At 36.7% G+C, this 27,075-nt stretch overlaps 1 protein-coding gene across 1 annotated transcript in view; it reads left to right on the forward strand.

Moving 5' to 3' along the window:
- TBL1XR1 (TBL1X receptor 1) overlaps positions 1–27,075 on the forward strand; it is a 45,176-nt gene that overhangs the window by 5,677 nt on the left and 12,424 nt on the right. Inside the window, exons 2-8 of the mRNA XM_007948285.2 lie at positions 7,719–7,864; positions 10,052–10,274; positions 10,958–11,090; positions 11,446–11,587; positions 14,225–14,288; positions 14,380–14,477; positions 16,266–16,326. Coding sequence (XP_007946476.1) covers positions 7,719–7,864; positions 10,052–10,274; positions 10,958–11,090; positions 11,446–11,587; positions 14,225–14,288; positions 14,380–14,477; positions 16,266–16,326 — 867 coding nt within the window. The remainder of the gene's footprint in view (positions 1–7,718; positions 7,865–10,051; positions 10,275–10,957; positions 11,091–11,445; positions 11,588–14,224; positions 14,289–14,379; positions 14,478–16,265; positions 16,327–27,075) is intronic.

Here is a 27,075-nt window from a genome sequence, read left to right on the forward strand (position 1 = left end):
AAAAAAATCCTCTTGGTTTTAGAACTAAGGTTTATCTTGCATAGTGTCCATTTATAAGAAGGTAATGATCTATGTAAGCTTGAAGTGTTTGGTTCATGAAAGTTCATTCTTTATCCCCCACACCCTCCTTTCACTATTTTGTTTTGTGTTAAACTTCTCAAAGGGATAGCACAGTTCCATGGATATATGTCTGGCATCACGACTTTTTCCGAGATGTGGCTCACTACAAATACTGTATTTATTTATAAGGCCACACGTCGAAAGCATATGTTCTTTTTCTTTTCTTTTACATTTAGAAGACCTAACCACTAGGCACAAACTAACCTGAATATGTCTATGTAAAACATTAAGTTTCTGACCTATAGTACAATACAGCATGTTCCTTTTTTTTTCTTTTCTTTTCATTTAAGTATTACATATCAGCCCCTATAATGGCTAATAAATTGTTGTTATTGTTAGGTGCCATTGAGTCAGCTCCCACTCATAGTGACCCTGTGTACAACAGAGTTCTGTGCCAGCCTCACAATCCTTGCTATACCTGAGCCCATCATTGTAGCCACTTTGTCAATGCATCTCATTTAGGGCCTTCCCCTTTTTCATTGACCCTCTGCTTTACCAAGCATGATATCCTTTTCCAGGGAATGGCCCCTTCTGACAATATGACCAAAGTAGGTGAGACCAAGTGTGGCCATTCTCACTTCCAAGGAACATTCCAGCTGATTTGTTCGTTCTTTTGGCAGTCCATGGAACTCCCAGCATCTTCGCCAACAGCACAACTCAAAAGCATCAACTCTTCTTTGGTCTTCCTTTTTCATTGTCCAGCTCTCACATGCATATGAGGTGATTGAAAATACCATGGCTTGGGTTAGGCACACCTTAATTTTCAAGGAGACATTTTTGCTCTTCAGCACTTTGAAGAGGTCTTTTGCGGCACACTTGCCCAGTGCGATACATCGCCTGATGTCTTGACTACTATTTCCATTGGTGTTGATTGTGGAACAAAGTAATATGAAATCTTTAACAACTTAAATCTTTTCTCCATTTATTGTGATGCTGCTTATTGGTCCAGTTGTGAGGATTTTCGTTTTCTTTATGTTGAGATGTAATCCATACCTCAGACTGCAGGCTTTAATCTTCATCATTAAGTGCTTCAAGTCATACTCACTTTCAGCAAGGAAAGTTGTGTCATCTGCATATTGCAGGTTGTTAATGAGTCTGGCCAATAAATTAGTATAATCAAAGACAATATAGTTTCTCCTGACTCAGATAAGGGCAACCAGGCTGGATAATCATTCCTTTTTACATACCTTCCACCAGTGCCATTTATAAACAGATTTTAACAATGAACTGGATGGAGGTAGGTTAAACTGGTAGCCAGTAATGCGCCTCCAACCATGAAGACCTGGAGTGAGGGAAGTTCAGGTGTCCATCTTCAGTCTTCCTTCTAATTTTAACAAGTAGATGAGTAGCTACCAAAATGTAAGTAGGTATAGATAGAGTTTTTCTTTATAATCAAATATAACATTTATTTGACCCATAATGATCTACATTATAGTTATCACACATAGTTAACAATAAATACCAAGCAGTTGTCATACATGCGGGCAATTACTATACGTTATACTTCCAAATTAGTTTTTGTCTATGTTCTTCATTGAGCTATTTTTTGTTCATACAGGCAATTCCCATTACACATTCCTACTGACACACTTATTAAAGGACAAAGGTCCTTTAATAGTTGCCAAACAGAGAACTTGTTGAATCTTAATAATCTTATGTATTTTTAGGGATAGCTGGAATAGAGAGGGTATGAGGAAACATATAAAAATTAATGGTGGCAATATAAATTTGATTTTCTTGAAAGCCAATTGGCAATCATGTAAAACTTCTTTAACATGCTCATATCCCCTCTAGTTTTTGAGGAAATCCACCCTAAGGAGAAAAGAATTACACATACAGGTATTTGAGGTAAGATTCTTTTTAAATTGTGAACATTGTGAAAGTTCAGATGTCTAGCTGGGGGGATGATGAATGAATCATTTACTGGCAGAGTACATTTACTGGTTGAAGATAATGATGTTATTAAAATTATTTCAGAAAATATAATTATATAAAGTATTTATAGTCATTTTTTAAGGCAACGTTAGGCACAAAATTATAGAGCCAATGTATTATATTGTGCTGGGAATAAAAAAAAAACTATTACTGTAAAGGAAACAAAGAAAGAGAGAAAAATTCTAAGACTTGCATTTAGGTTTTGGTGGTGTAGTTTTTCCTCCCTTTTCCACAATTCTTTTTATTTTCTTTAAATAAGTTCTGGGTCTAACTCCTCAGCAGCCAAGATCCCCTATAGCATTTATTCTACTCCTATTTACCTTTTCTGAAATCTTAGCCTGGAGGGCAGAGTTGAAATAAATTTTGGGGGACTGTGGTAGTGGGAGCTCTGGTAGGGTAGTGCCTAAGGCATTTGCCTGTTAACCAGAAGGCTGGTGGTTCAAACCCACCAGCTTCTCAAAAGGAAGATTGGGCAATCTGCTTCGGTAGGGTTAGCACCTCAGAAATCCAAGGAGAGGTCGCTGTGTGTCTAATTGACTTAACAGCAGTGAGTTTGTTTTGGTTCTGGTGGTAATAGGAACAAGGATATAATTTTGGGGCTTTTCTGACCTAAAGATTAATAAGATCTTGGATAAGTCAGATTTGCCTTCTGGACTGGGGTACTTGTGTTGTGATAATAGCTTAGCTTTGCGTCTTTTCATCAGCTTTTCTTGTTGAAACACCTTGTACTTTAACCATGGTATTCAAAGCCCTTTTTCTTAAGGTGCTGCTATTAGGTCTGTACTCTGTAACTGGTAGGCTGTGGAGAACTAACGCCCCTTTGCAAACATAATCCTTACTGTCCCAAGGAAGGCACACCTTGAAAGAAACTGTATGTTGAAGATGGTGGTTTTGTAATCTCATTTCTTACGTGTGAGTCATTCATGGTCTCATGTCACACACTCCCTGTCATTGCTCTTCTCTCTCACTGAATTACTATATACTGACCTTTGTGATTTTTAGTCTGATTTCTCTCTGGAATCTCTTTTCTATCTCTCAAATCTTAATTACATAGTGAATATTTAGAGAACTTGATTACGGGGCTACTATTCATATCAGATTTACTCTTTCCTCTGGAAAGAAGGGAAGTTGGGCAATCCTACTTCCGTAGTGATACTGCCTCGGAAACCCAAGGAGGGGTCGCTATGAGTCGGGGGCCGACTCGACGGCATATAACAACAACAACAACAACATTCATATCAGATTTACTCTTTCCTCTGGAAAGAAGGGATGCTCTATTTGGCAATCATGGCATATTTCAACATTTCTACAGATTCAGATGATCCCTTTTTGCCTTTCACTGTATAAATCAGAAGCTGTTCCTGAAAGTGTTTCTTGCATATCTGTCTATAGATAAATGGCAATATTTTCAGGCACAAATAGTTTCAATTTTTGGATTGTTTTTCAGGAAGACGTAAATCACGTACTTCTGTCGTCATAGATTTTCTGATGTGCCAACATACATTATGGTGGCATTGCATTTCAGTTGAACAGACATTTACTGAGCACCTGTTAAATAACATAATGTGCCAGTTTCCCATAATTAAAAGGTTGTTAGACATAATAAACCCTATCTTAATGCAGCCTAGTCTAACAGACTGTCTCACGATAACATTTAGTTTGGTAGGTACCACACAGATGTGTATACACACTGTAGGATCAGCGTAGTAGAGAATGGTTAACCTTGGGGCAGTGAAGGGAATGACTTGCCCACCCTTTAGTAGGGGAGAGGAGAATAGGAAGAAAGGAATAAACAGCACACTCAAAGGCCCAAGGGAATGATTAATATAGCGTTACTTGAGAAGTTATTTGTAATATGCCATCACTTGAATTTAATGTGCAATGGGAAAAAAGAGTGGGGACATGGAGTTAGAAGGATGAAGCTCTAGAGATAGGTAGGGTCAACCTCAAAAATAGTTGTGTGCCATATTTAGGAGTTTGGCCTTTATTATGAAGGCCAAAGGGATCATTGAAAGTACTCGAGTGGGAAATATTATGACCAATTTGTGTTTTAGAAATAACATTCTAGCTGCAATATAGCAAATGTACTGAACTGAAGAAGAGAGGAAAAGAACTTTGGGCAGTAGTAGTCCAGCCAAAGAGTGATGGTGACTGAACTCAGTCTTTGGCAGATGAAAGATGATGGCAGAGTTCAAAGAGGGAGGATGATATAAGTTGGCAAATGGCTGATGCAGAGGTGGGAGTTAGGATGACTTCCAGGTGCGATAAAATAAGATCAGAAATTTAAAGGAAAAAAGTTTTATGGAGGGGAAGGAGAAAAGTAGTATACCTTTCAACCTAATTATTTTAAGCTGCCATGTAATGCTATGACTGGAAATAAAGAAAAAAATTATAGTTGAATTCCATGTTTATGTAAGTAGAGATTTTGAAGTGTGGAACTTCTCTAGGGTAAACATCAATGAGAAGTGCCAAAACAATGCTAATGACTACTTCAGTGTTGTTTCATTGCTGGTTGAGAGCATTCTAAGCACATCTGAGGTAACTTGAAAAGTATACAAGCACCTGTGATAACTTCTCTCTTGATCTGACTGAACTAATTCCAAATAGATGTAACGTTCCAGCCTAAAATTGACATGGTTTCAACTGCAGCTCTTTATGATATTGTGGTAGGTCGAGGTTGTGTGTCGACTTAACTGAGCTGTGACTTTGAGTGGCTTGGCACCTGGATGTGGTATAATCAACTAATGGTGGAATCTGCTGTGAGACTTTAATCAGTGGACCAGGGAATTGCCTTTAAGATGTGGCCTGCTTCCAGGATATAGAGAAAACTTTGGGATGGGTTTCTAACTATTTTGTACCTTTTGAATCCTGCATTTGGCCAAGTCTTCATCATCCTAGTTCATCCTAGTTCCTGGACTTGAACCAGTGGCCTCTCATGTTGCCTGCTGATCTTTGGATTGTGCCATTTTACCTGCTGACCTTGGGTTCATCAGTTTTAGCATTCAGTAGCAGCATGAGTTAGGAGAATCCTCCACCTCCACTGGGCCTGGAACAAGAGGCAGAGCTAAAGCCCAAGGTCAAGGGGCCTTCACCCAGCCCCTAGAGCCAGCACTGTCAGTTTAGACTTCTAGCCTCCTAAACTGTAAAAGAAAAAATTCCTGTTAAAGACATCCACCTGTGGTATTTCTGTTACAACAGCACTAGAGAACTAAGACAGATGTCCTTGGACATATTAATACTTTAAGCTGAAACTCTATCAGCTAATTTAACAGGATCTAAATGTAATGATTTTGAGTAAAATGCCCCTGTGAATAGAGTACAGAAAACATAAACTTTGCTACAATTTGTAAGCCTTATCTAAATCAAAATATTTATGAACCTTGGAGTAAATAAGGCTGATAAGTTCTTTTTGTATTTTATGATATTCCTTGCACCACTTTCAAGACCCTGAGTTGAAAAGAGAAGTACACAATCTTGTACTTCCTATCAATGAATGTAAATATTCTGCCTTAACTTTATCCTTGACTACACTTTAGCTGTTCAAAAAGAGCAGTAGAGTGTATTGGTTAAGGTCATGGTGTATGAATGAGTTAAAAATTTTGTTCTATTACTTAGTGGCTGTATTTTCCCAGCTGTAATTCAAATTATAAGATAATAAGATTATATGCATGTGCACACAGTTTCTGACATATGGTAGGCTCTCTGTAAGTGGTATCTTCTCTCTTGAAGCCTTCTTAAATCTCTAAGCCATTTGGCTGCTTTTTTTTTTTTAATGATTTACTGAGGGATTTATTTAGGGAAGGGTTTAAATTGTAAACAGGAATATCTGACCTCACTGCTTAGAGATTTTACTGCCACCTCTCTCACCCTTTCTCCCTGTCCTTCCCAGTCCTTTCTCCACTTTCCACCCTGATGGTACGGAATCTCAAATTCAAGTGGTTGTGGGTTCCTGAGAGATAACGATGTAAAAATGTGTTCTCTTGCCCGCTTTTTTCCTTGGTATCTTCTTAGCCATCTCTGATAGCTCAGATTAACCTGAAAACTATTTATAAATGTGTTTAATTATGATCTTGCCTGTGGGTGAAATCATGAGGTTAAAATAAAGGTCTTAAGCTAACTTAATTTCTTGTCTCTCTCAATATGAGTTATAGGCACAGAATAATTTAGGTACTCTGAAGGGAGAAGTAGGGGAGCTATAAGGACAATCGACTTAGGTACTGTTGCCTGTCAATTAACCAATTAAAATATTACCTAACCACATGCTATTTGTGAGCAGCCCACAATATCTTATTACAGAATGTTCACAAGTTCACAGGAACCTAGCAGTGTAAGTACAAATGCAAAAAGAAAAAAAAAAAAAGATGTATTGAGCACTGAAAACTAGGATTGACAGTCTAGGACAACAGAGTGCTATTATATATAAAGTCCGTTTTACCAAGACCCAAAACAAGCCCAGATTTATTATACCATTCTGTATGAAACTTTCTATATTACATATACAATTCAGTTAATTTGTTTAAAAATACTAATAGCAGTTACTGCCTAGTGATAAGTTATGTTAGATTCTTTGGTGAAAATTCTTGGGTCTATCAGTTTATCAATTTGTTCATACACAAGGCCAACATAAATAACTCCTGCACCCCAGTCTCCCTCTTACTTTAAATTGATGGAAAAGTCTGTTTCATTGTTCAAAGTCTCATTGGAGAATATTCTAAAATGAAGACATTTTTGTTGTGTGAGTATTCAGGTTTTAAGTATTTCAAGTTAAAGTAAGATAATTTCTGGTGGAAGATACAAAGTTCATTTTTCATTTGTTGGCTCTCCATTTTGTAAATATTTATTTAAGTGCATTTATTACTAAGTGGTAAAAAATCAATTTTAAAAAACAGCACTTAATTCTTACATGAAATTTCATTTAAGTGTAGAAAAAATTCTTTTTCATTCTTAAGTTTCATTTTTCATTTCATATATTAGCTTTAATTTACCTTTTATTTCATCAGTATTTTTAATACAAACTGAAAAATGTTGAATTTGTTTCACAATTTTAATGTAAAAACTTATATATTCTACACTCTGGTAGCATGGTGGCTAAAGCACTTGACTGCTAACCAGAAGGCTGGTGGTTCAAACCCATCAGCCACTCCTCAGAAGGAAGGTTGGGCAATCCTACTTCTGTAGTGATACTGCCTCGGAAACCCAAGGAGGGGTCGTTATGAGTCGGGGCCGACTCGATGGCCCATAACAACAACAACAACAGAAATATTAAATGCCACAGTTTGCTTTAGCGATAATTGTCTTGAGTTCACAGTTGAACGACATGATTTCCATTTAGAAATGTTCCTCAATAAAAAGTACCAAAACTTTAAAGTTTGTAAAATTTGAAGCTATCCAATCAAGTATATACTAGAAAATTTTAAGAGTTCAGTAAATAATCAGAGAGAGAAAGGAAATATATAAAGGGAAGCATGTTTGGAGTTTGATTATTTCTTTTTTAAAAAACGTAAGTTGTTTTTACTAAGCAAGAACCTAAGTTAACTACTTTGGGATTTCAAATGGGTAGAACATGATTTTGAAAGATTTTAGAAGTTTTTCATTTGTGTCATTTACCATGTTGTGACTAGGATAATAAATTCTAATTCCTTTTTTCTTTCTTTAACTTTTAGGATTTTCTCATTCTGCGTTTACCTTTGGCATAGAAAGCCATATCAGTCAGTCCAATATAAATGGTGCCCTTGTCCCACCTGCTGCATTGATTTCTATCATCCAGAAAGGTCTACAGTATGTAGAGGCGGAAGTTAGTATTAATGAGGTAAGGAAGACATTTCAAATACTAATTCATACTCTTAAATATGTTCTTAAATCAGATATCTTATTTGTTTATTCACTCCCTATCTTTCTTAAGCTTCAGTGATGTAACAGAAATGAAGGACGTTATTCTCAATGTTGCAGTCAAGTTGCACACCCTTGCATGTTGGCTCCCAATTGTGCAGACCATTATCTATAGCATATGTCTTGCTAAGTTTTTCTAATGAAACGAGAATCATTAAAATAGTACTGTGCTATGGAATGTTGAGAATCGTAATTGAGCAATTAGAAATCTTGAGTTATTTGAAAGATTATATGCCCTAATTTTGGAAGGCAATTTGTAATTGAAGCCAACCCATGATGCTGTTGCTTAAAGTTCATGTATCGGTAGTTTTTTAGCCTTATTTTTATGTCAGAGATTAATACTTATCCAAGTATTTCCAAGTGCATTGAAACCTGTGCGAGCTGGAACTCCACAGGACTACTTGTTTTACTGGATCTCGCAAGTTACCCACCTTTGACAGGGTGCTGTCTTACCACTTCTCTGTTGCTTGTTTTAGGGGAAATATTTTTGTTTCCCTTCTGTGAAGGTTTCTGGCTTTTGCAGGTTTTGTGTGTGTGTGTGTGTGTGTGTACATATTTGTTTATTTGTTTTTATTATTAAAAATTATATGGCACCTAACAATAATAACATATTAAAATTGATTTCTTCTTTTTGAATTTCCTCATCTTTATGACTGAAAACACCCACTAGTACTTAAATTAACATATATCCTTATTGTCTTGTAACACTTTCCCTCCCGAAGTACTCTTTATTTAAGAAGGGAATAGATAGATTCTGCCATGGCCAGGGATGATGCTTATTTAAAATTTTACATAGTTCTCTGCAGTGTATCTGAGTTGGTTTAAATAATATCCCTGTGTGGTATAAACAGTTACCACTAGCTGGACTTCTAACCTAAAGGTTGGTAGTTCAAGTCTACCCAGAGGCATGACGATCTAAAAAAAAAAACAGCCATTGAAAACTCTGTGGAGCACAGTAGTGCTGTGACACCCATGGAGGTTGTCATCAATCAGAATTGACTAGACAGTAATGGATTTTATGAGTTAAAATACTTTCTCCTACTCAAATATTCCATTACAATTGATAATTCAGAAAGATGTGCTGTATTTTTTAATTCATAGTACCCCATCATACTACCATAGGTTGTCAGTGGTACATGTTCTCCAGTTCAAGTATAATATTGCCAGGGTGCAAATAAGCATTCTCCTAGATAATTTGCACTTTTTCTATTTCTGATTTTTTTCAGTGTCTTTTTCTCTTCTTGTGCTTGCTGGGGATCTTTTTATTAATTGTAAAGTTCCTAATATCAGTGAGTGGAGCTTTGGGAAATTGTAGAAAGTCCATAAAATTCAACACTCCTGTGTGTTATAATGGTGCTTCTCAAACATTAGCATGCATAAGAATCATCCAGAAAGGATGTTAATATACAGATTCTTGAGCCCCACTCTCAGAGATTCTGATCTGTGCTCTTGAATCTGTATTTTTCATAAGGCATCAAGTGATGGCAGTGCTGTTGACCCTTGGATTATTCTTTAAAAAGCACTGGATTAAGTGATCCTGGAGGCCATTGAGTAGCTGTGTGACCATAAACAAATCTTTGCATCTTATTGTGCCTTTCAGCATTAGTGATGATTGGATGGCATAATATCTGAAGTCCATGTCTGCTTTTAATATTTTAGTCAAATAATGAGAAACTTTTCAGTCCAACAAAGCTGTTTTAAACTCCAGCCGCCCCCACCACTCAATTTTAAGTTCCAAACATTATCATATGGACTATTCTGTATTGCTCATTGCTTTTGAGTAACATAATTTTTATATCTAATCATTACAACCTTTATTATCTACATATTATTATCTCTTTTAATTTTCAACTGTATCTGGTAACATTTGACAACAACGTGAACTAATTGTAGAGGAGACGTTATACAGCCATTTGCAGTTGCCACTAAGCAGTTTTCTTCTCCCTTCCCTCCTGACCGCTTTACTTCTTACACGAGTTTAGAAAATTATCTAAATGTGGTTTTTCTTGGAACAAAGATGTTTTCATCTCTGCTACTGATACGTATGAATATAAATAACCCTAATGTTACCTTTGATTTTTCTTCTGTCACAATTTTCCAAATCCAGGATGGTACCTTGTTTGATGGTCGACCAATAGAGTCTCTGTCACTGATAGATGCCGTAATGCCTGATGTAGTACAAACAAGACAACAAGCTTATAGAGATAAGCTTGCACAGCAACAGGCTGCAGCTGCTGCAGCTGCCGCAGCTGCCACAAACCAACAAGGATCTACAAAAAATGGAGAAAACACAGCAAATGGGGAAGAGAATGGAGCACATACTATAGCAAGTGAGCTCAGAAATTTGAAAAATTCCCTTTCAGAGGAAATAATTTTGCTTTCCAGGACTGTGCCATTGTCTAAGCTGTAATTTTATCAAATAGCTTCATATATTTCACATATTGCCAACTAGTTCCCCTAACTTGGATTACCCAGTTCGTATTTTAATTTCTACAACGCCAAAGCTATATTTGTTTTTAGTGACTTTATTTTCTTTCAGAGACCGTTTTTCACTATTAAATGAATTTTTGCCGCTGCATTTATAAAAAAGAAAACCAAAAAAATTGTAATACTTGTTGTTAACAAATACGATGAAGGCAACTCTCATGTGATATGAATGATATCAGCAACCCCTACTGGCAGAAACACAGAATAGTATTGGCATGGATTATATTTTATTCAGACCATTTTATCATTTTAGCCTATTTATGTCTTACCTTTTATAGTCATTTCTTACTACTCTCCCTGACCTGACCCATAAACACATACTCACTCACCTATACAATCATACTTAACTAAAGAAAGGAATTTCTTATGTGAGAAAGACTATATAGTTGTCAGCTTAACCTGACATAGTAAAAGTGTTACACTATATATTATAAACTAGGTATTTGCTGGTTAAAATTTTCCTCTTTACCCCAGGATGTTGCAATATTACCTCATTGTAATTTTCCACTTGTTTCTCATGATACAGATAATCATACTGATATGATGGAAGTGGATGGGGATGTTGAAATCCCTCCTAATAAAGCAGTGGTATTACGGGGACATGAATCTGAAGTTTTCATCTGTGCCTGGAACCCCGTTAGTGATCTCCTGGCATCAGGGTATGTTTATCAAAATGAAATTAAAATGGCTTCTTTTCTTATCTTAGTGAATCATTATACATTTTATAAATTATCTACATTTTCAAGTTTTTGTTTTTGTTGTTACTTTGGTGATCATTTTGCCTCTGTATATCTTATTCCTTCATGAAGTAATTTTAGATGTTTTAATTAAGTTTATTACTTCAGGAGCACTTGAGGACCACAAAGTGAAGAATGGGAAAAATACTGGTAATAAAAATTCCTGCTAGTCTAGTTTTTATTTTCTTTATTAATAATAGGATGTAAATATGTTCCTTTGATTCTGTGATACTTGAGAATATGAGGGTTTAAAACAAATACATTGCATACTTTATAGGTCTGGAGACTCAACAGCAAGAATATGGAATCTTAGTGAAAATAGCACTAGTGGCTCCACACAATTAGTACTTAGACATTGTATACGAGAAGGAGGGCAAGATGTCCCAAGCAACAAGGATGTAACATCTCTAGATTGGAATGTGAGTATCACTATATCATCCAGGGTGGGTGTGGTTACTAATACGCTGAACCTTTCTGAGCCTCAGACAAGTGATAGGGTTTGTCTATTTATTCAGATATTTTTGGATTTCATTACTTATAAGAATATCAGGCTTATGAGTCCCCACTTCCAAATGGATGTTAAAAACAAAGGTTAGCCCTAGAGTTGTCAGATTCAACTTACAGCTCTTCTGTTTATCCAGCAGTATAACCTTGGGAAAATTCTTACTCCCTCACTCTGTACTTAATTTTCTTCACATGTAAAGTACAAGTATGATAATGGTACTTACATAATGAGGTTGTTGATACAAATACTTAGCACAGTATCAGGCACATACTATGCCCTTAACTAAATCCTTTTAGAGAATAAAGAAATCTGTATAACCAAAAAATAAAATAAAATAATTCTTGTTTTTCTCATTTGGCTGTGAACTAATGAAAACTTCATTGTCTCTAGCCCACTAGAGACCATTAGTCTTGTTTACTTCAAAGGTTTCTTACAGCTGTAGAAATTTTTTCATTTTATTCTTCGATTCTGTTTATAGATTAGGTAGACAGACTCAGTCTTTCTGGAGTAACTTAGCTACTTTGACAGAGATTTTATTTCATTGCTGATAAAGCTTTCTACTTTTAGTTTCAAATAGATGATTCCCGGCTTAGTTTGTCTCCATTATTCCCATGATTAGTTTTCCTAGTTTCTGTATCTTTTCCTTTGTGCCATGTTGGCTTTTTCCTTCCTTATCATTTGCATACATCTCTTACTTGTGCCCCATCCCCACTCCCCCAACACACACATGCACACATCTTAGACCATTTCATTATTGCCCAGGATTTCTGGAGAAAACTGGCCTTTCCTCAGCAAGTGTCCTTTCCCAGTCTTTCTAGGGCATTTGTTAAACTTTTTGTGAGGCTTTCCAAAGAATCTTCCAAATTTTATTCTAAGGGATGATATCAATCTTTAAAAAATGGTTACTCCAGCTAAAGTTCTCAGCTTCTGTGGAATTGTTCCAGAACTCAAACCTATGTCTTTTTAGTGTTCTTAAATTTTCATTAATACATTGACCTTCCCCTTCTATAAACTGTTGACAATTCTAAAAATTTAAGGAGCGTAGCATATTGAAATATTATTTGGTTGTCAGATCAGGACTAAGAATTATCTTCTTAATATAGGTTCTTAGTATATGTTAAGTCAGAGGCTTTATAACTTTCTTATGTTACTTGAATCATGACTATGTTAATTTAAAGAAACAGTTTACACTGAAAAGGAAGGATAGTTATCAAATATTGGTATGTTTCTTGTGATTCTGAACTGCAAGTTATTATTTTAAAAATCGTGCACTTTTCAAAAATGTATCATTTCCCATGAATTAGAATCTTCCACTAAAAGGGAGAAAAACTGTCCTTGAATAATGGTTCTTTTCTATGGCTAAAACTAGAGCCTATGAGATATCTGATCTCTAATATATTCTTTACCTGCTCTCATGATCCATGAACTAAAACATTTGGGGACCATGAGTTTAAAGGAAACTTTTCATGTGCACACTCTGGAAGTAAACTTCTGCTGTTGGCTTCATCACAGTTTCTTTTCTCTCAGGTAGAGCCCTACAGGATTTTTCAAATCCTGGCAGGACTGAGTTCGTAGCCCCAGAACCAGCATTTGGTTTATATTTTGCTCACAGGTAAAGCTAAATGTCTTGAGAAGTCTGAAGTGAGGCAATCATGTTTTGAGTGCTCTTAACAAAAAAGCAAGAAGGTGCTGAGTAAGGAGGATTTCATTCTTGGTCTCCAGAACCATTTACTCACTCATCCCAGCAGTCATCTGTTTAATGCAATTGTAACTTTTGCACTTACGCAGAATAAGGTAGAGCTTTCCTTCCTTTTTGCTGTTCATCAAGACAGGTCACAGCAAGGGAATATCACCTTAGAGAAATTTATGTGGATTTCTGTTTATGGTAAAGTAGTCTAGGCAATTATACTCACTTTATTAACCATAAAGTCAGCTTGCCTTCTTGGGCTCTTTTCCTGTGTTGCTCTTTTTATTTGTTAGTATTTCACAGTGAGGAAGAATTAACAAAGGAAAGAAACATTAAATAAAAATTAAGAATCTAATCATTTGAAACAGCAATATTGTTTGGGTCATACATATACATTTCTTTTAAGAAAGTAAGGGAATTAGAGGGCCATATAAAAACTTCTAACCATAGTTAAATATTTGGAAAGATTTTGCTTTTTACTTCTATTTAAATCATTGTATACGAAACTATGGTTTTGATGTCCTCCACAGCCCGCCATCCTGTCCCCATCCTCAGCCCTGTGCATCTGTGAGAACGTAGTGGACCTTTAATGTTCATGCTGTTGATCTTGCTTCAGAACAGTTACTACCATTGTTGAGCTTTGGGTATGCCTCACATACTAACTTAATGACTACCATTACAGCACCAACTTCACAGCAGTGAGGGTGTTTCACAGGCCTTTGTTGGCACGAATAAATAAGAAAGACTGGGCTGAAGCAGCGAATGCCGAGTCTGCTTACTTAGAATTCAAACATGAAATATTTTAATAACAATAAAATGTTCTTTCTGTGTTGTATAATTGAGAGAAATGTGTTTATCTGACAGAGTGAAGGGACACTTCTAGCAACTGGTTCATATGATGGATTTGCCAGAATATGGACTAAAGATGGTAAATGAAATGTTTTCCTTTTCACTTTGTTGCTGTTGATATGAGTTACAGTGTTTTTAATGATTTTAATGTTTATCTTTTAAAATTTTAGGTAACCTTGCTAGCACCTTAGGGCAACATAAAGGCCCTATATTTGCATTAAAATGGAACAAGAAAGGAAATTTCATCCTAAGTGCTGGAGTAGATAAGGTAAAAGAACATTAAACTAATTCTGTAAAAGTTAATGTGTTACATAGTATAATGACCAGTAATGTTTTGTCTTCTCTGCTAGTCATACAAATAATAAAACATTCACATTTGGGAAATTCAAACTTGAATTTATGATAGTCTTATATATTTCTGTGAGCTCATTCCTGAATCTACTCATCAAAATGCCCTTCATGCCTTATCTGTGTGACATCTCCTTATTTCTCTTGGAATTAGAGCCATAATGAATGTCATATCTCCCTTACCTTTCTACAGTTTCTATTTTATTTCATCAGTAAATGTGGCTCTGGAGTAATTCCATAGGAAGTCCTAGAGCCAGACTGTTAGCTGACCCCTGGTAGCTTTTTGTTGAAAATGTAAGAAATACAGGAACTTTTTAGTTCTTCTCACCTAACTGGGATGGTGAATACGGATGTGTTTAAAACATGTCCTCTTTCCTCCTTCATTTCCTTATGTTATCCTCTGTACTACAGTTTCCAAAATGAATAAGGGAGCAGGATATTTAGGATTATTTTAATCCAGGAGATGACATGCTAATAGGGAGAGTTAACACAGTGTGGTGTTGGAAAGGGAAGTGATGAGAAACTTCAGGCTTTGTATTCAATTGGACAATTAAAGCATGACAAAAAAAATGGAAAGAAAGTGAAGGAGGCCAGGAAGGGGAGGGGAATAAAGCCCTATTAGTAATCACTGCTGCCAGTATATAATACTGTCTCTGTCTCTCTCTTTCTCTTTCATTGAGTCCGTTCCAACAGGTAGTGAACTCCCCATTGGGTCTCCAAGGCTATAAATCTTTACGGAGGTAGATTGCCCCCATCTTCCTTCTGTGGAGCAGCTGGTGGGTTTGAACTGCTGACCTTCTGGTTAGCAGTCAAATGCCTTATCCACTATGCCACCAGAGCTCCTTTACAATTCTTTGTTGTGTTTTGCCATTGAGTCAGATCTAACTCATAGCCACCCCTCCTTGAGTTTCCAAGGCAGTATCACTACAGGAGTGATACCTAACCTTCCTTCCGAGGAGTGGCTTGTGGGTTTGAACCACCAGCCTTCTGGTTAGCAGTCAAATGCCTTGGACACTACACCACCAGAGCTCCCTTACAATACTTTAGTTTCCTGGCCTCCTTCACTTTCTTTTCCACTTTTCTGTCATGCTTCAATTGCCCAATTGAATGCAAGGCCTGAACAAGTTTCTCATCACTTCCCTTTCCAACACCACACTGTGTTAATTCTCCCTATTAGCATGTCATCTCCTGGATTAAAATAATCCTCAATATCCTCATTCTAGTTTATACATTGTACTTTGATGTAACATAAAGGATGTTTTAGTATTGTCAAAATTCAACCTGTCTTTATATGTAAATGGGATCTTTGAAAACCTTTCAATATTGAGAACTAGATTTATTAATCAAGAATTTGTCTTATAACTAAAAAGCTATAAGAATATTACGTTAAATACATTATTTCAGTGGAGTTTTTTAAGCAAGGGCTATAACTTAATTCCTTTTGGATCTGTGAAATCTAATAAAATTTTGTAGACAACTGATACTTATTATTTGAAGTGAGTTGACTGATGAGAAATCGCCAGGGAAAAATTAAACTGTTGAATTATTTTTCCCACCCAGAAATGGTGTTAATATCCTCATTATATTGTTTACGATAAAATGTTAAAAATAAAATCAGTCCTGACATTTCATTTTGCTTTAATATAATTAGCCATCTAATTGATGCGTCTTTAACTTCATAGCAATTTACTTTTCTTTCTATTCTCAGACTACAATTATTTGGGACGCACATACTGGTGAAGCCAAGCAACAGTTTCCTTTCCATTCAGGTAAGTTTTTACAATTTAATGTAGCTTTCTTCTATTTTCCTAATGTCTGGGTGGTACAAACAGTTTGTGCCCAACTACTAACCTAAAGATTAATTATCAGAACCCAACAGCAGTACCTATTTTGTGGAAGAGAAAAGGCTTGATGATCTGCTTCCTTTAAGGTAACAGCCAAGAAAACCCTATGAAACAGTTCTACTCTGTATCGCATGGGTTCACCTTGAGTCGGAATTGACTGAACAGCAACAGGAATTGTTTTTTTTTTATTTTTTGGTTTGTTTTCCCTTCTATTTTTCTAATTAAACTTTTTATTTTAATGCATTTTATTGAAATATAATTTATGTACAGTGAAATACACAAAAGTAAAGTGACATGGGTTAGTGCTTTTTTTTTTTTTTGCAGTGTTTCCTTCCCTCCCCTCCCACCCCTGGCAACCAGGAAAGAAAGTTTTCCTCCATATGTAAACCTTTCCTTGACCCTCCACAACAACAAACTAATACTATATTTGTCCTTCTGTGATTGACTTATTTCACCCAGCATAATGTCCCCCAAGTTCATCCATATTATATGGTGTTTTTCAGACTCTAAATTATTCTTTAGTGCTGCATAGCATTCCATTTTGTATATGTACCATAGTTTGGTCATCCGCTCTTCCGCTGATGGGCACGTAGGTTGTTTCCATCTTTTTGATATTGTAAATAGTGCTGTGATGAATGTGAGTGTGCATATATCTGTTCCTGACTTGGCTCCCACCTCTCTAGGACCTCGTAAAGGGATTGCTGGGTCAAATGGTATCTCCAATTCCAGCTTTCTAAGGAATCACAGTTGTTGTATCACTTCATAGTCCCACCAGTAGTGTATGAGAGTCCCAATATCTCCACATCCCCGCCAGCATTTGTTATTTTCTGTCTTGTTGAACCTTGCCATCAGTGCTGGAGTGAGACAGTATCCATTGTTGTTTTGATTTGCATCTCTCTGATGGCCAATGATTGTGAGCATCTCTTCATGTACTAGCTGACACCTGAATATCCTCCTTGGTGAAGTGTCATGTCTTCTGCCCATTTTTCAATTGGATTGTTAATTCTTTTGGTGTTGAGGTGTTGGAGTTTGTATAAATCTTAGAGATAAGTCCCTTGTCAGGTATGTAATTATTGGCAGATATAAATTTGTTGCTGTCATTTTTTTTATGTGCTTTTTTGTGGTGTTGATTTCTTTGTTGCATATAATTTGCTATGCTGAGCATGTTTTGTTTATGAATCGTGTTATTTCTCTTGTTGCTATTTTTTTAGTATTTACTAAATATTTGTGCTGGTCCTCTTTTTTATTTTGATGTGAAGGTTTATCATTTTTCCTTGAGGTTACCCTGTGATTTATAGTTCTCTTCCCAAGTATAGAACAGTCCGTTCTATCCTGTAGTTGTCTTGCCTTCCCTGCCATCTAGAAGTTCTGTAATGACACAGTTTTTTTCCCTTTTTTTGGTTTGTAGTTGTCAACATTTGTCATTTGATGTCTCTGGTTCCTTGTCTACAGTCTTGTAGGCTTATTTACTTTGGGTACTTCAATACCTTGGTTGGTTTCTGAGTTATATCATCATGTGTGTTAATGGTCAGTTGTTGTTGGCTGTTGTTGCTTCTCTGTCCAAAGGGCTCCCTTTAGCATTTCTTATAAGATCGGTCTGGTTTTTACAAATTCCCTTAATTTCTGCTTATCTGGAAATGTCCTAATTTCACCATCATATTTGAGGGACAGTTTTGCTGGGTACAAAATTCTTGGTTGGAAATTTTTCTCTTTCAGGGTTTTATATATACCATCCCACTGTCTTTCCACCTTCATGGTTTCTGTCAAGAAATCTGAGCGTAGTCTTATTGGTTGCCCCTTGTAGGTAACTTTTCGTTTTTCTTGTGCTGCTCTCATGATACTTTCTTTGTCTGTGGTTTTGGTGAGTTTGGTGATGATATGTCTTGATGATTTTCTTTTGGGGTCTTTTCTGTTTGGGGTTTGTTGGACTTCCTGAATGGATATATTCTCATCTTTCATCATATCAGGGAAGTTCTCTTCCAACAAATCTTGGACAATTTTTTCTGTGGTTTTATTTGTCTCTTCCAGTTCTGGAATTCCAATGACACATCGGTTGTTCCTTGTGATGGTATCCCACATGAACCTTAGGCTTTCTTCATTTTGTTTTGATCTTTTTTCTGATTGATCCCTTTCCAAAGGGGTATTCAGGTATTTGTCTTCAGTCTCATTAATTTTGTCTTCCATTGTATCAATTTAACTCCTTTGCTTTTTCAATGTCTTATCTATTTCTGACAATTTAGTATTAATCTTCTGGATTTCTATCTGCAGATTTAGAATCATTTCTAATTTTTCATTTATTTTGTCATTTTGTTCTTTTATTATCTTTTGAAATTGTTGTGGGGTTTTGTCTGTTTTTTCCTTGATCTGTCTCTGAATCCTTTGAAGATACCTAAATATAATTCTTTTGAATTCCTTATCAGAGAATTCCAATGCTACTTCTTCCTCAGGGATGTGTTTTGGGTCTGTATCCTAGTCCCTTGTTTCTCCTGCTTTATCTTGCTTCTTTGTGTGGACTGTGATGCTCTGTTGTCTCTGAGGCATTGTGACATTTTTGTGTTTATATTTAATTGGTGATTGTATGTTGGAGTGACTTGCTCATGATTTTTGTTTTCTTTGTATGTTTATATGCAAGCAGGATACTGTGCTGTGCTCCTCTGTTCAGTAGTGGGCAGCACTTATACCCTCACCACCTGTCTCCTTTCCCGTTGTCAGCCTCCTGTATGTCCCTGTCGACAATGGCAAACAGAGCCTATTCTTAGGTCCCTGGAATCCAAATGAGAACGCTATTACTTTAAAATACAAAACGGTTGCCACTTGTAAAGATTTTAAATGGGTGCGCCCTTGGTCACTTTCAGCATCCATAATAGCTGCTTCTTATAAACATTCAAAATGGCTGCGCCCTCAAACACTTTAAATATCCAAAATGGCTGCCATGTGTAAACAATCAAAATGGCTGTGCCCTCTGGACAGCAGAAAGTCAACAGCTTAGGTTGTCTCCCTCCTTGCTGTTTCCCTTCCTAGTCATAGACCACCAGTGCAGTCTTCCCTGAAGCCCTTGGTAACCAGGGCTAATCTTTAGGTCAATTCTCAGGTCCCAACACCACTTGTTGTTATTGAAATCAATAAATAATAAATAAAAAATAAAGAGGGGGAGGCCTTCAACGAGATGGATTGACATGGTGGCTGCAATGATGGGCTCAAGTATAGCAGGGATTGTGGGGCTGGCGCAGGATCGGGCAGTGTTTCATTATGCTGTGCATGGGGTCGCTATGAGTCGGAAACGACTCAACGGCACTTAACAACAACAACAACAACAACACTTGGAAATATTCAGGCCGTAGGTCCCATCAGAGTAGCTGACAGTCCGCAGCCCCGGCTGTCTCTGTACTAACTGTTTTCATTCAGGTTTTTCCACTAGTTGGTGCCTAATCACTTCTGTATAGTTCCTTTCAAAGGTCAGGGCTCCAGGATTATCTTCTATATCTTTGTCAGCTGGTTTTTCTTCTCTTTGTTGAAGAAGGTCTGTGTCACTTGTCTGCCTATTCCTCCATCTTCTCTAATTAAACTTTTTAATAGCATATAATTAATTTTAAATTTTAAAATCAATCTTATCACTAGTCCTTTCAGCAGTTGATGTTCCATGACTTTCAGATTGCTAATTGTCAGAAAGTCATCAGACATTTTCTATGAATTGTACCATAAAGGAAGCATTTATGGCTTAGTGCAATTAGGAGTGCTATTTAATGAAAAAAGTGTAGATTTTTGAGTCAGAAGGTCTAGGATTGAATGTCTGTTCCACCATACTTAATAAACTTTAAATACTGTGCAAGTCACTTAATCTTTCACTTCTCTGTAAATAATAATAACCTATTTTTTAATGTGGAAGATGATGTATATGGGGATACTCTGTAAACGGTTACAAATTTAGATACTGTTCTCATGTCTCATGTTGGATTGATATATATGTGTGTGTGTGTGTGTGTGTGTATTAGTCTTCCTGTGTATGTGAAACAAAGTATAGTGTTTGTCCACTGTTGTTGGAATGTGGACCTTTCCTTAGATTGATTTCTCTGTTTTTAAGAAATACGTGAATAATATTTTTTCAGTATAAAGCCTTAGTCACTTAATAGATACTAATGATCCTTTAATAATATTGACATTTCATAACACTCTAGTGTTTGTTTTCATTTTTTTCCTCAGAATGGCCAGTGACCTAAAACTGTAACAGAATATCAGTGAAGAGGAGAGTGTAGGCACCTGATGTTTTGTGTGCCTGTTGTGCCCTGCCTTGTTGTTATATATCACCTCATTGGAAATCTTGCTGATTTCTTTGCCCTGGAATACTTAAGCATTTAGCACAGCTTTTGCCAGAATGTTCATCCAAACAAGGTTACAAAAAAGGATCACATTGAGCATCTTGAAGTAGTACTCAGGATAATAGGAATGTTCTTAATAAATCAGTCCTATGTTAAGGCTGCTTCTAGTCTATAAAATGCCTTTCTATATGTCCCTGTTTTATGAGCAGAGATGCCTACCTAGATGATGAGCAGACTATACCTTTGCCTCCCTATTTCCTTCCCTTTTTCCTTTCAAAAAATTATCTCTCTTCCTTCTCCATGATACACAGTCAGGGCTACCAGAGCATGTGACCTGTTGAGTAGAGCACAGCTGGATTTTAGTCTCCATGCTCCTTTTCAGCCTAGAACCATTGTGACTGCTTTGAGTGAGTTTCTTTGCTACAGTGACTGACTAATGATAAACTGGAACAAGATGCTTAATGCTTTTGAGAACAGTATCTTTGATACTATCTGATCTGTCCAGCTTCTTAAAATATTTTTTTTTTTTGTAGTTGAGAGGAGTTTTGATTCAGAGGTTGACTGAAATACATAAAATCTTTGGTAACATCTTTTTTTGAGTAGTGAATGGCACAGCCCTTCATAAGGTTTTCACTAGCCAGTTTTTTCAGAAGTAGATGGTCCTATCCTTCTTCCAGTCTGTCTTAGTCTGCAAAGGTGATCCGACAGAATGTGCAAATTAACCAAACAACATCTTCAATATCACACACAAGTAAAATCTCTCTGAAGAGAATTCAAAAGTGGTTCAGCAGTTTATTTGACAGTGTTTTGGTCCTCTTATGCCACTCTAATGGAAATACTACGGATGAGTGGCTTTAACAAACAGGGATTTATTCTCTTACAGTTTAGGAGGAGGCTGGAAGTCCAAGTTCAAAGTGCCAGTACTAGAGACTGTGTAAAAGCCCCTCACTCTTGGGCTTCAGCTTTGCCTCTTGCTCCCAGCCCACTGGAGCTGGAGGCATCTCTTCACTCAGGCAGCTGCTGGCTGCTGAGGCTGACAACTCAATGTCAACAAGTAAAATGTCCCAATCCCAAGATAATCAAGCAACACTGAAAGCTACTAGTTCAAGTCCACTGATGACTCAGCCAAATGCAGCATTCAGATGTGCTAAGAAGTTCAGAGACCTTTCTCAGAGTGTCATCTTGTATACTGGAAGCATACCACATCCCTGAGGCGCTACTCAGCTGCTCACAGTAGATTCCACCATGGAGGTGATTACCAGTCTTTTCATGGGGCATAAGTACATCCGGCTGCCTAGCCACTCAAAACCAGGCCCACCCAAGTTGACACATAACTACCACAGACAGGGAACTTCCAGAAACACAAGCTGGATTCAGAAGAGGATGTGGAACGAAGAATACCTTTGGTAATGTCAGATGGATCTTCACTGAAAGCAAAGAATATCAGAAAGATGTTCATTTGTTTTATTGACTATGCAAAGTCATTCAAATGTGTGGATCATTACAAATTATAGATAACATTCCAAAGATAGGAATTCCAGAACATTTAATTGTGTTCATGAGGAACTTGTACATAGACCAAGAAGCTATTGTGTGAATAGAACAAAGGGATACTGTGTGGATTAAAATCGGGAAGGGTGTGCATGAGGGTTGTATCTTTTCACTGTACTTATTCAGTCTGTATGCTGAGCAAATAATCTGAGAAGCTGGACTATATGAAGAAGAATGTGGCATTGGGATTGAAGGAAGACCTCCTGCAATATGCAGATGATACAACCTAGCTTGCTGAAAGTGAAGATGACTTGAAGCACTTAAATACTATGAAGATTAAACACTATGAAGGTTAAATACTATAGTCTAGAGTATGGATTACACCTCATCATAAAGAAAATGGAAATCCTCACAACTGGGCCAAGAAGAAGCATCATATAATAAATGGAGAAACGGTTGAAGTTGTCAACAATTTAATTTTAATTGGTTCCACAGTCAACATCCATGGAAGCAGCAGACAAGAACAGATGTCATATTGCACTGGGAAAATCTGTGGCAAAAGACCTCTTTAAAGGGTTGAAGAGCAAAGATGACTCTTTGAAGATTAAGGTGAGCCTAACCTAAGCCATAGCATTTTCAATTGTGTCACATGTGTGTGAAAGGTGGACAATGAATAAGGAAGACCAAAGAGTTGATGCCCTTGAATTAGGGTATTGTAGAAAAATACTGAAAATACCATGACTGCCAGAATGAGCAAATCAGTCCTCAAAGAAGTGCAGCTGGAATGCTTCTTAGAAGTGAGACTAGCCATACTTCATCTCACCTCCTTTGATTATGTCAGAAGGGACCATTCCCTAGAGAAGAATATTATGCTTGGTCAAGTAGAGGGTCAGCGAAAAAGGGGAAAGCCCTCAGTGGGGTGGATTGACACAGTGGCTGCAACGATGGGCTCAAGTATAGCAAGGATTATGAGGATGGCACACTACCAGGTAGTGTTTCGTTCTGTTAAACACATAGGGTTGTTATGAGTCAGCGCTGACTTGATAGCAGCTAACAACAGTGGCAAAGAATCACCTTCAAAATCAAACCTACAGCTCTTTACATTTTGATTTTTTGTCTTTCTATAGTTAGTATGGCTCAGTAAGCCAAATAAGGTACAAAATTATTTAGTATCTGGATTCCTGGGGACTTACATATAAGTTTGTAGGCATTTATGGTAAACACATTGGCTTGATTAAAGCTTCCCATGCTAATAGGCATTTACACATCAGTTGTTTGCCTGTTTCACATCATTTTCACCTTTGCTTCTAGCTCTCACCAAAACAGAATTTTATCTTAGGCCTCTTTTGTTGTTGTTGTTATTTGCCATCGAGTCATAGCGACCCCTCCTTGGGTTTCCTAGGCAGTATCAATACGGAAGTAGGAATGCCCAACCTTCCTTCCGAGGAGTGGCTGGTGGGTTTGAATCACCAGCCTTCTCGTTGGCAGTCAGGTGCCTTAGGCACTATGCTACCAGAGCTCCTTAGGCCTCTTTCAGGCCTTCTAAAATTTTCTTCTACTTCATGGGAGGAGTGTTGTAAAGTTTAAATATATTTATGTATAGGAGTGTTACTAGCTGCCATCCAGTGAGAAAAAACTTTGTGCTAGAGAGAGTGTGATTTGTATACATTATCCCACTTAGTCCCAACTAGGTTTCCAGGTGGTGTGAAAGATTTGGCTCAACTACTAACTACTATAAGCTCTGGTGGCACAGTGATTAAAGCATTCGTCTGCTAACCCGAACTTCAGTGGTTTGAACCCACTAGCTGTTCCACAGGAGACGATGAGGCAGTTTGCTTCCATAAAGATGTATGATGTGTTGTTATATGTTGTGATGTGTCGAGTCGGACCCGACTTATGGCGACCCCTCCTTGGGTTTCCAAGGCGCTATCGCTACGGAAGTAGATTGGAGTGGCTGGGGGGTTTGAACTGCCAGCCTTTTGGTTAGCAGACAAGTGCCTTAGGCACTATCCTACCAGAGCTCCTATAAAGATGTAGAGCCTTAGAAAACATACGGGATTGTTCTCCTCTGTCCTGTATGGTCGCTGTGAGTTGGAATCAACTCCATAGCAGTAGTGGTTTTGGTTTGATTTTTGACTAACCTAAAGATTGGTGGTTTGAACCCACCCAGTGCCACTGCAGAAGCAGATCCTGGCAGTTTGCTTTCGTGAAAATCATAATCAAGAAAACCCTGTGTGTGAATTCTACTCTAATACGTGAAATTGACTCAGCAGCAGCAAGTATTTGAATACAAACAATTGCATAAAGTAGATATTAATTGAAATCATTTTCAAACTTCAGTTTACTCAGTATTCTTTATTACCATACTTTCTTGTTTTTTAAATAGCTTTATTAAGGCATAATTAACATAAAACTAAATGTACTTACGAAGTTTTGTGTATTGGGACATTTTGACATGTGCTCTGGTGGCTCAGTGGGTAAGGCATTTGGCTGCTACTAGAAGGTCAGCAATTCAGACCCAACAACTGCTTTGTGGGAGGAAGTTGAGGTAATCTACTTCTGTAAAGATGTGCAGCCTTGGAAAGCCAGTGGAAGTCTCTATGAGTTGGCACCGACTTGATGGCAGTGGGTTTTTATGTGTCCTTGAAACCATTACCACACTCAAGAAAGTAGAAACATTCGTCACCTTCAGAAGTTTCCTTCAACCTCTTCTGATACTTCTCCCTCCTGTCTTCAGATAATAACTGATCTGCTTTCTGTCACTATAAATTAGTGTGTAATTTTATATAAATGAAACCATACAGTATACACTTTTTTATTCTGGCTTTCATTGCATATTATTTTGAATTCCGCCATGTTGTAACAGATATGAGCTGCACATTCGTTTTTATTGTTAAGTAGTTTTCCATTATGTAGAATGTTTATCCATATCTTTTGAAAGAAATCTGAGTTGTTTTCAGTTTTTTAGTATTACAAATAAAGCTTCTATGACGATTCATGTACAAGTCTTTAGTCTGACATAAGCTTTCATTTCTTCTGAGTAAATACCTAGAATCTTTGGGTGGACCATATGGTAGGTGCATCTTTTAAGGAACTGTCAAACTGTTTTGCTAAAGTAGTTTACATTCCTACCAGCAGTGGATGAGAGTTTAAGGTCCTCTATATCTTTGGCACTACTTAGTAGTATGTGTCAGTCTTTTTAATTGTAGCTACTCTAACAGGTGTGTGCTGGTATCTTGCTGTAGTTTTAATTTGCATTTATTAATGAAGAATGATGTTGAGAATTTTTTTATATGCTTATTTGCTTATCTGTGTACCTTCTTTGCTGAAATGTCTGTTCTTTGATCTTTTTTTTCATTGAGTTCTCGTAAATTTATAATTTTAGATCTACATTTCAAATGAAATAAAAGATCCAAAGAACAGACACTTCAACAAAGAAGGTACATGTTGTTGTTCTTGTTGATGGCACCTAACAACAACATGTACCTTCTTTGTTGAAGTGTCTACTCTTTGGATCCTTTATTTCATTGAGTTCTCTTAAATCTAAATTTTGAGTTCTTTATGTATTCTGGATACAAGTCCTTTATTAGATATATATGTTTTACAGATATTTGTTACCAGTGTGTGGCTTGTCTTTGCATTCATTTAACAGTGTTTTTCGAAAACTGTTGTTGTTGTTATGTGCCGTCGAGTTGGCCCCAACTCATAGCGACCCCTTCTTGGGTTTCTGAGGCAGTATCACTGCGGAAGTAGGATTGCCCAACCTTCCTTCCGAGGAGTGGCTGGTGGGTAGAAGTTCATAATTTTGAAGAATGCTACGTTTACTAACTTGTTCTTTTATGGATGTTTTGATGCCAGGCTAATTTGCCTTTTTTTTTTTTTTCCTCCCTTTGTTTCCTTGAGGTTGAAGCTGAGGTCATTCATTTGAGACCTTTCTTGTCTAATATGGACTTTTAGGCTATAAATTTACCTCTACTAAATGGCATCTCACGATTTTTTATATGTTGCAATTTCATCTTCTTTGACCCATGGGTTACTTAGAAGTATATTAATAGTTTCTGAATATTTGGTAGTTTTCTAAAGATCTAATACTGATTTTTAAAATTTATTTCCATTGTTCCTGTAATGTCAGGTCAACTTGCTTGTTAATGTTCAAATCTTTTATAAGCTAACTGCCTTTCTATCTTCTTCTTATATCCATTATTGAGAGAGGGATATTGAAATCTCAACTAAAACTTAGAAAAACAATCCTTTCTTTCTTTTCTTCCCTTTTTTTAAGCTGTCAATTTTTGCCTCATGTATTTTGAAACAATATTAATAGGTCCATAAACATTTAGGAATGTTGTATCTTACTGAATTGGACCCCTCCTTCATCATTCTGCTCTATTTTTATATGTTAATATTCTGTGCTCTGAAATCTACCTTTTGTTTCCAGTACCTTGTCCAGTATTAATACAGCCACTCTAGCTTTCTTTTGATTAGTGTTAGCATGACACATCTTTTTCCATCCTTTTACTTTTAATCTATTGGTGTCTTTATATTTAAAATGTATTTCATGTAGGCAGCATATAGTCACTCTTTTTAATTCAATATTACAGTCCCTGACTTTTAATTATAATATTTTGTATTTAGACCATTTACATTTCATGTGTGATTCTTGGTATGGTTACATTGAAATTGATCTTATTTCTATTCATCTCTTCCCCCCCCCCTTTTCTGCCTTTGGATTGCTTAATTTAATATTGTTATGATTACCTTTATTTCTCCTTTTTTTGGCCTATTAAATGTAATTCTTTTATTATTTTAGTGATTTCCAGTATACATCTTAATTTATCACTATTTGCCTTCAAGTGGTATTTTAAAGAGA

The sequence above is a fragment of the Orycteropus afer genome, unplaced genomic scaffold (genome assembly GCF_000298275.1).
Source record: "Orycteropus afer afer isolate SDZICR_OR568_19922 unplaced genomic scaffold, OryAfe1.0 scaffold00210, whole genome shotgun sequence".
Classification (NCBI taxonomy): domain Eukaryota; kingdom Metazoa; phylum Chordata; class Mammalia; order Tubulidentata; family Orycteropodidae; genus Orycteropus; species Orycteropus afer.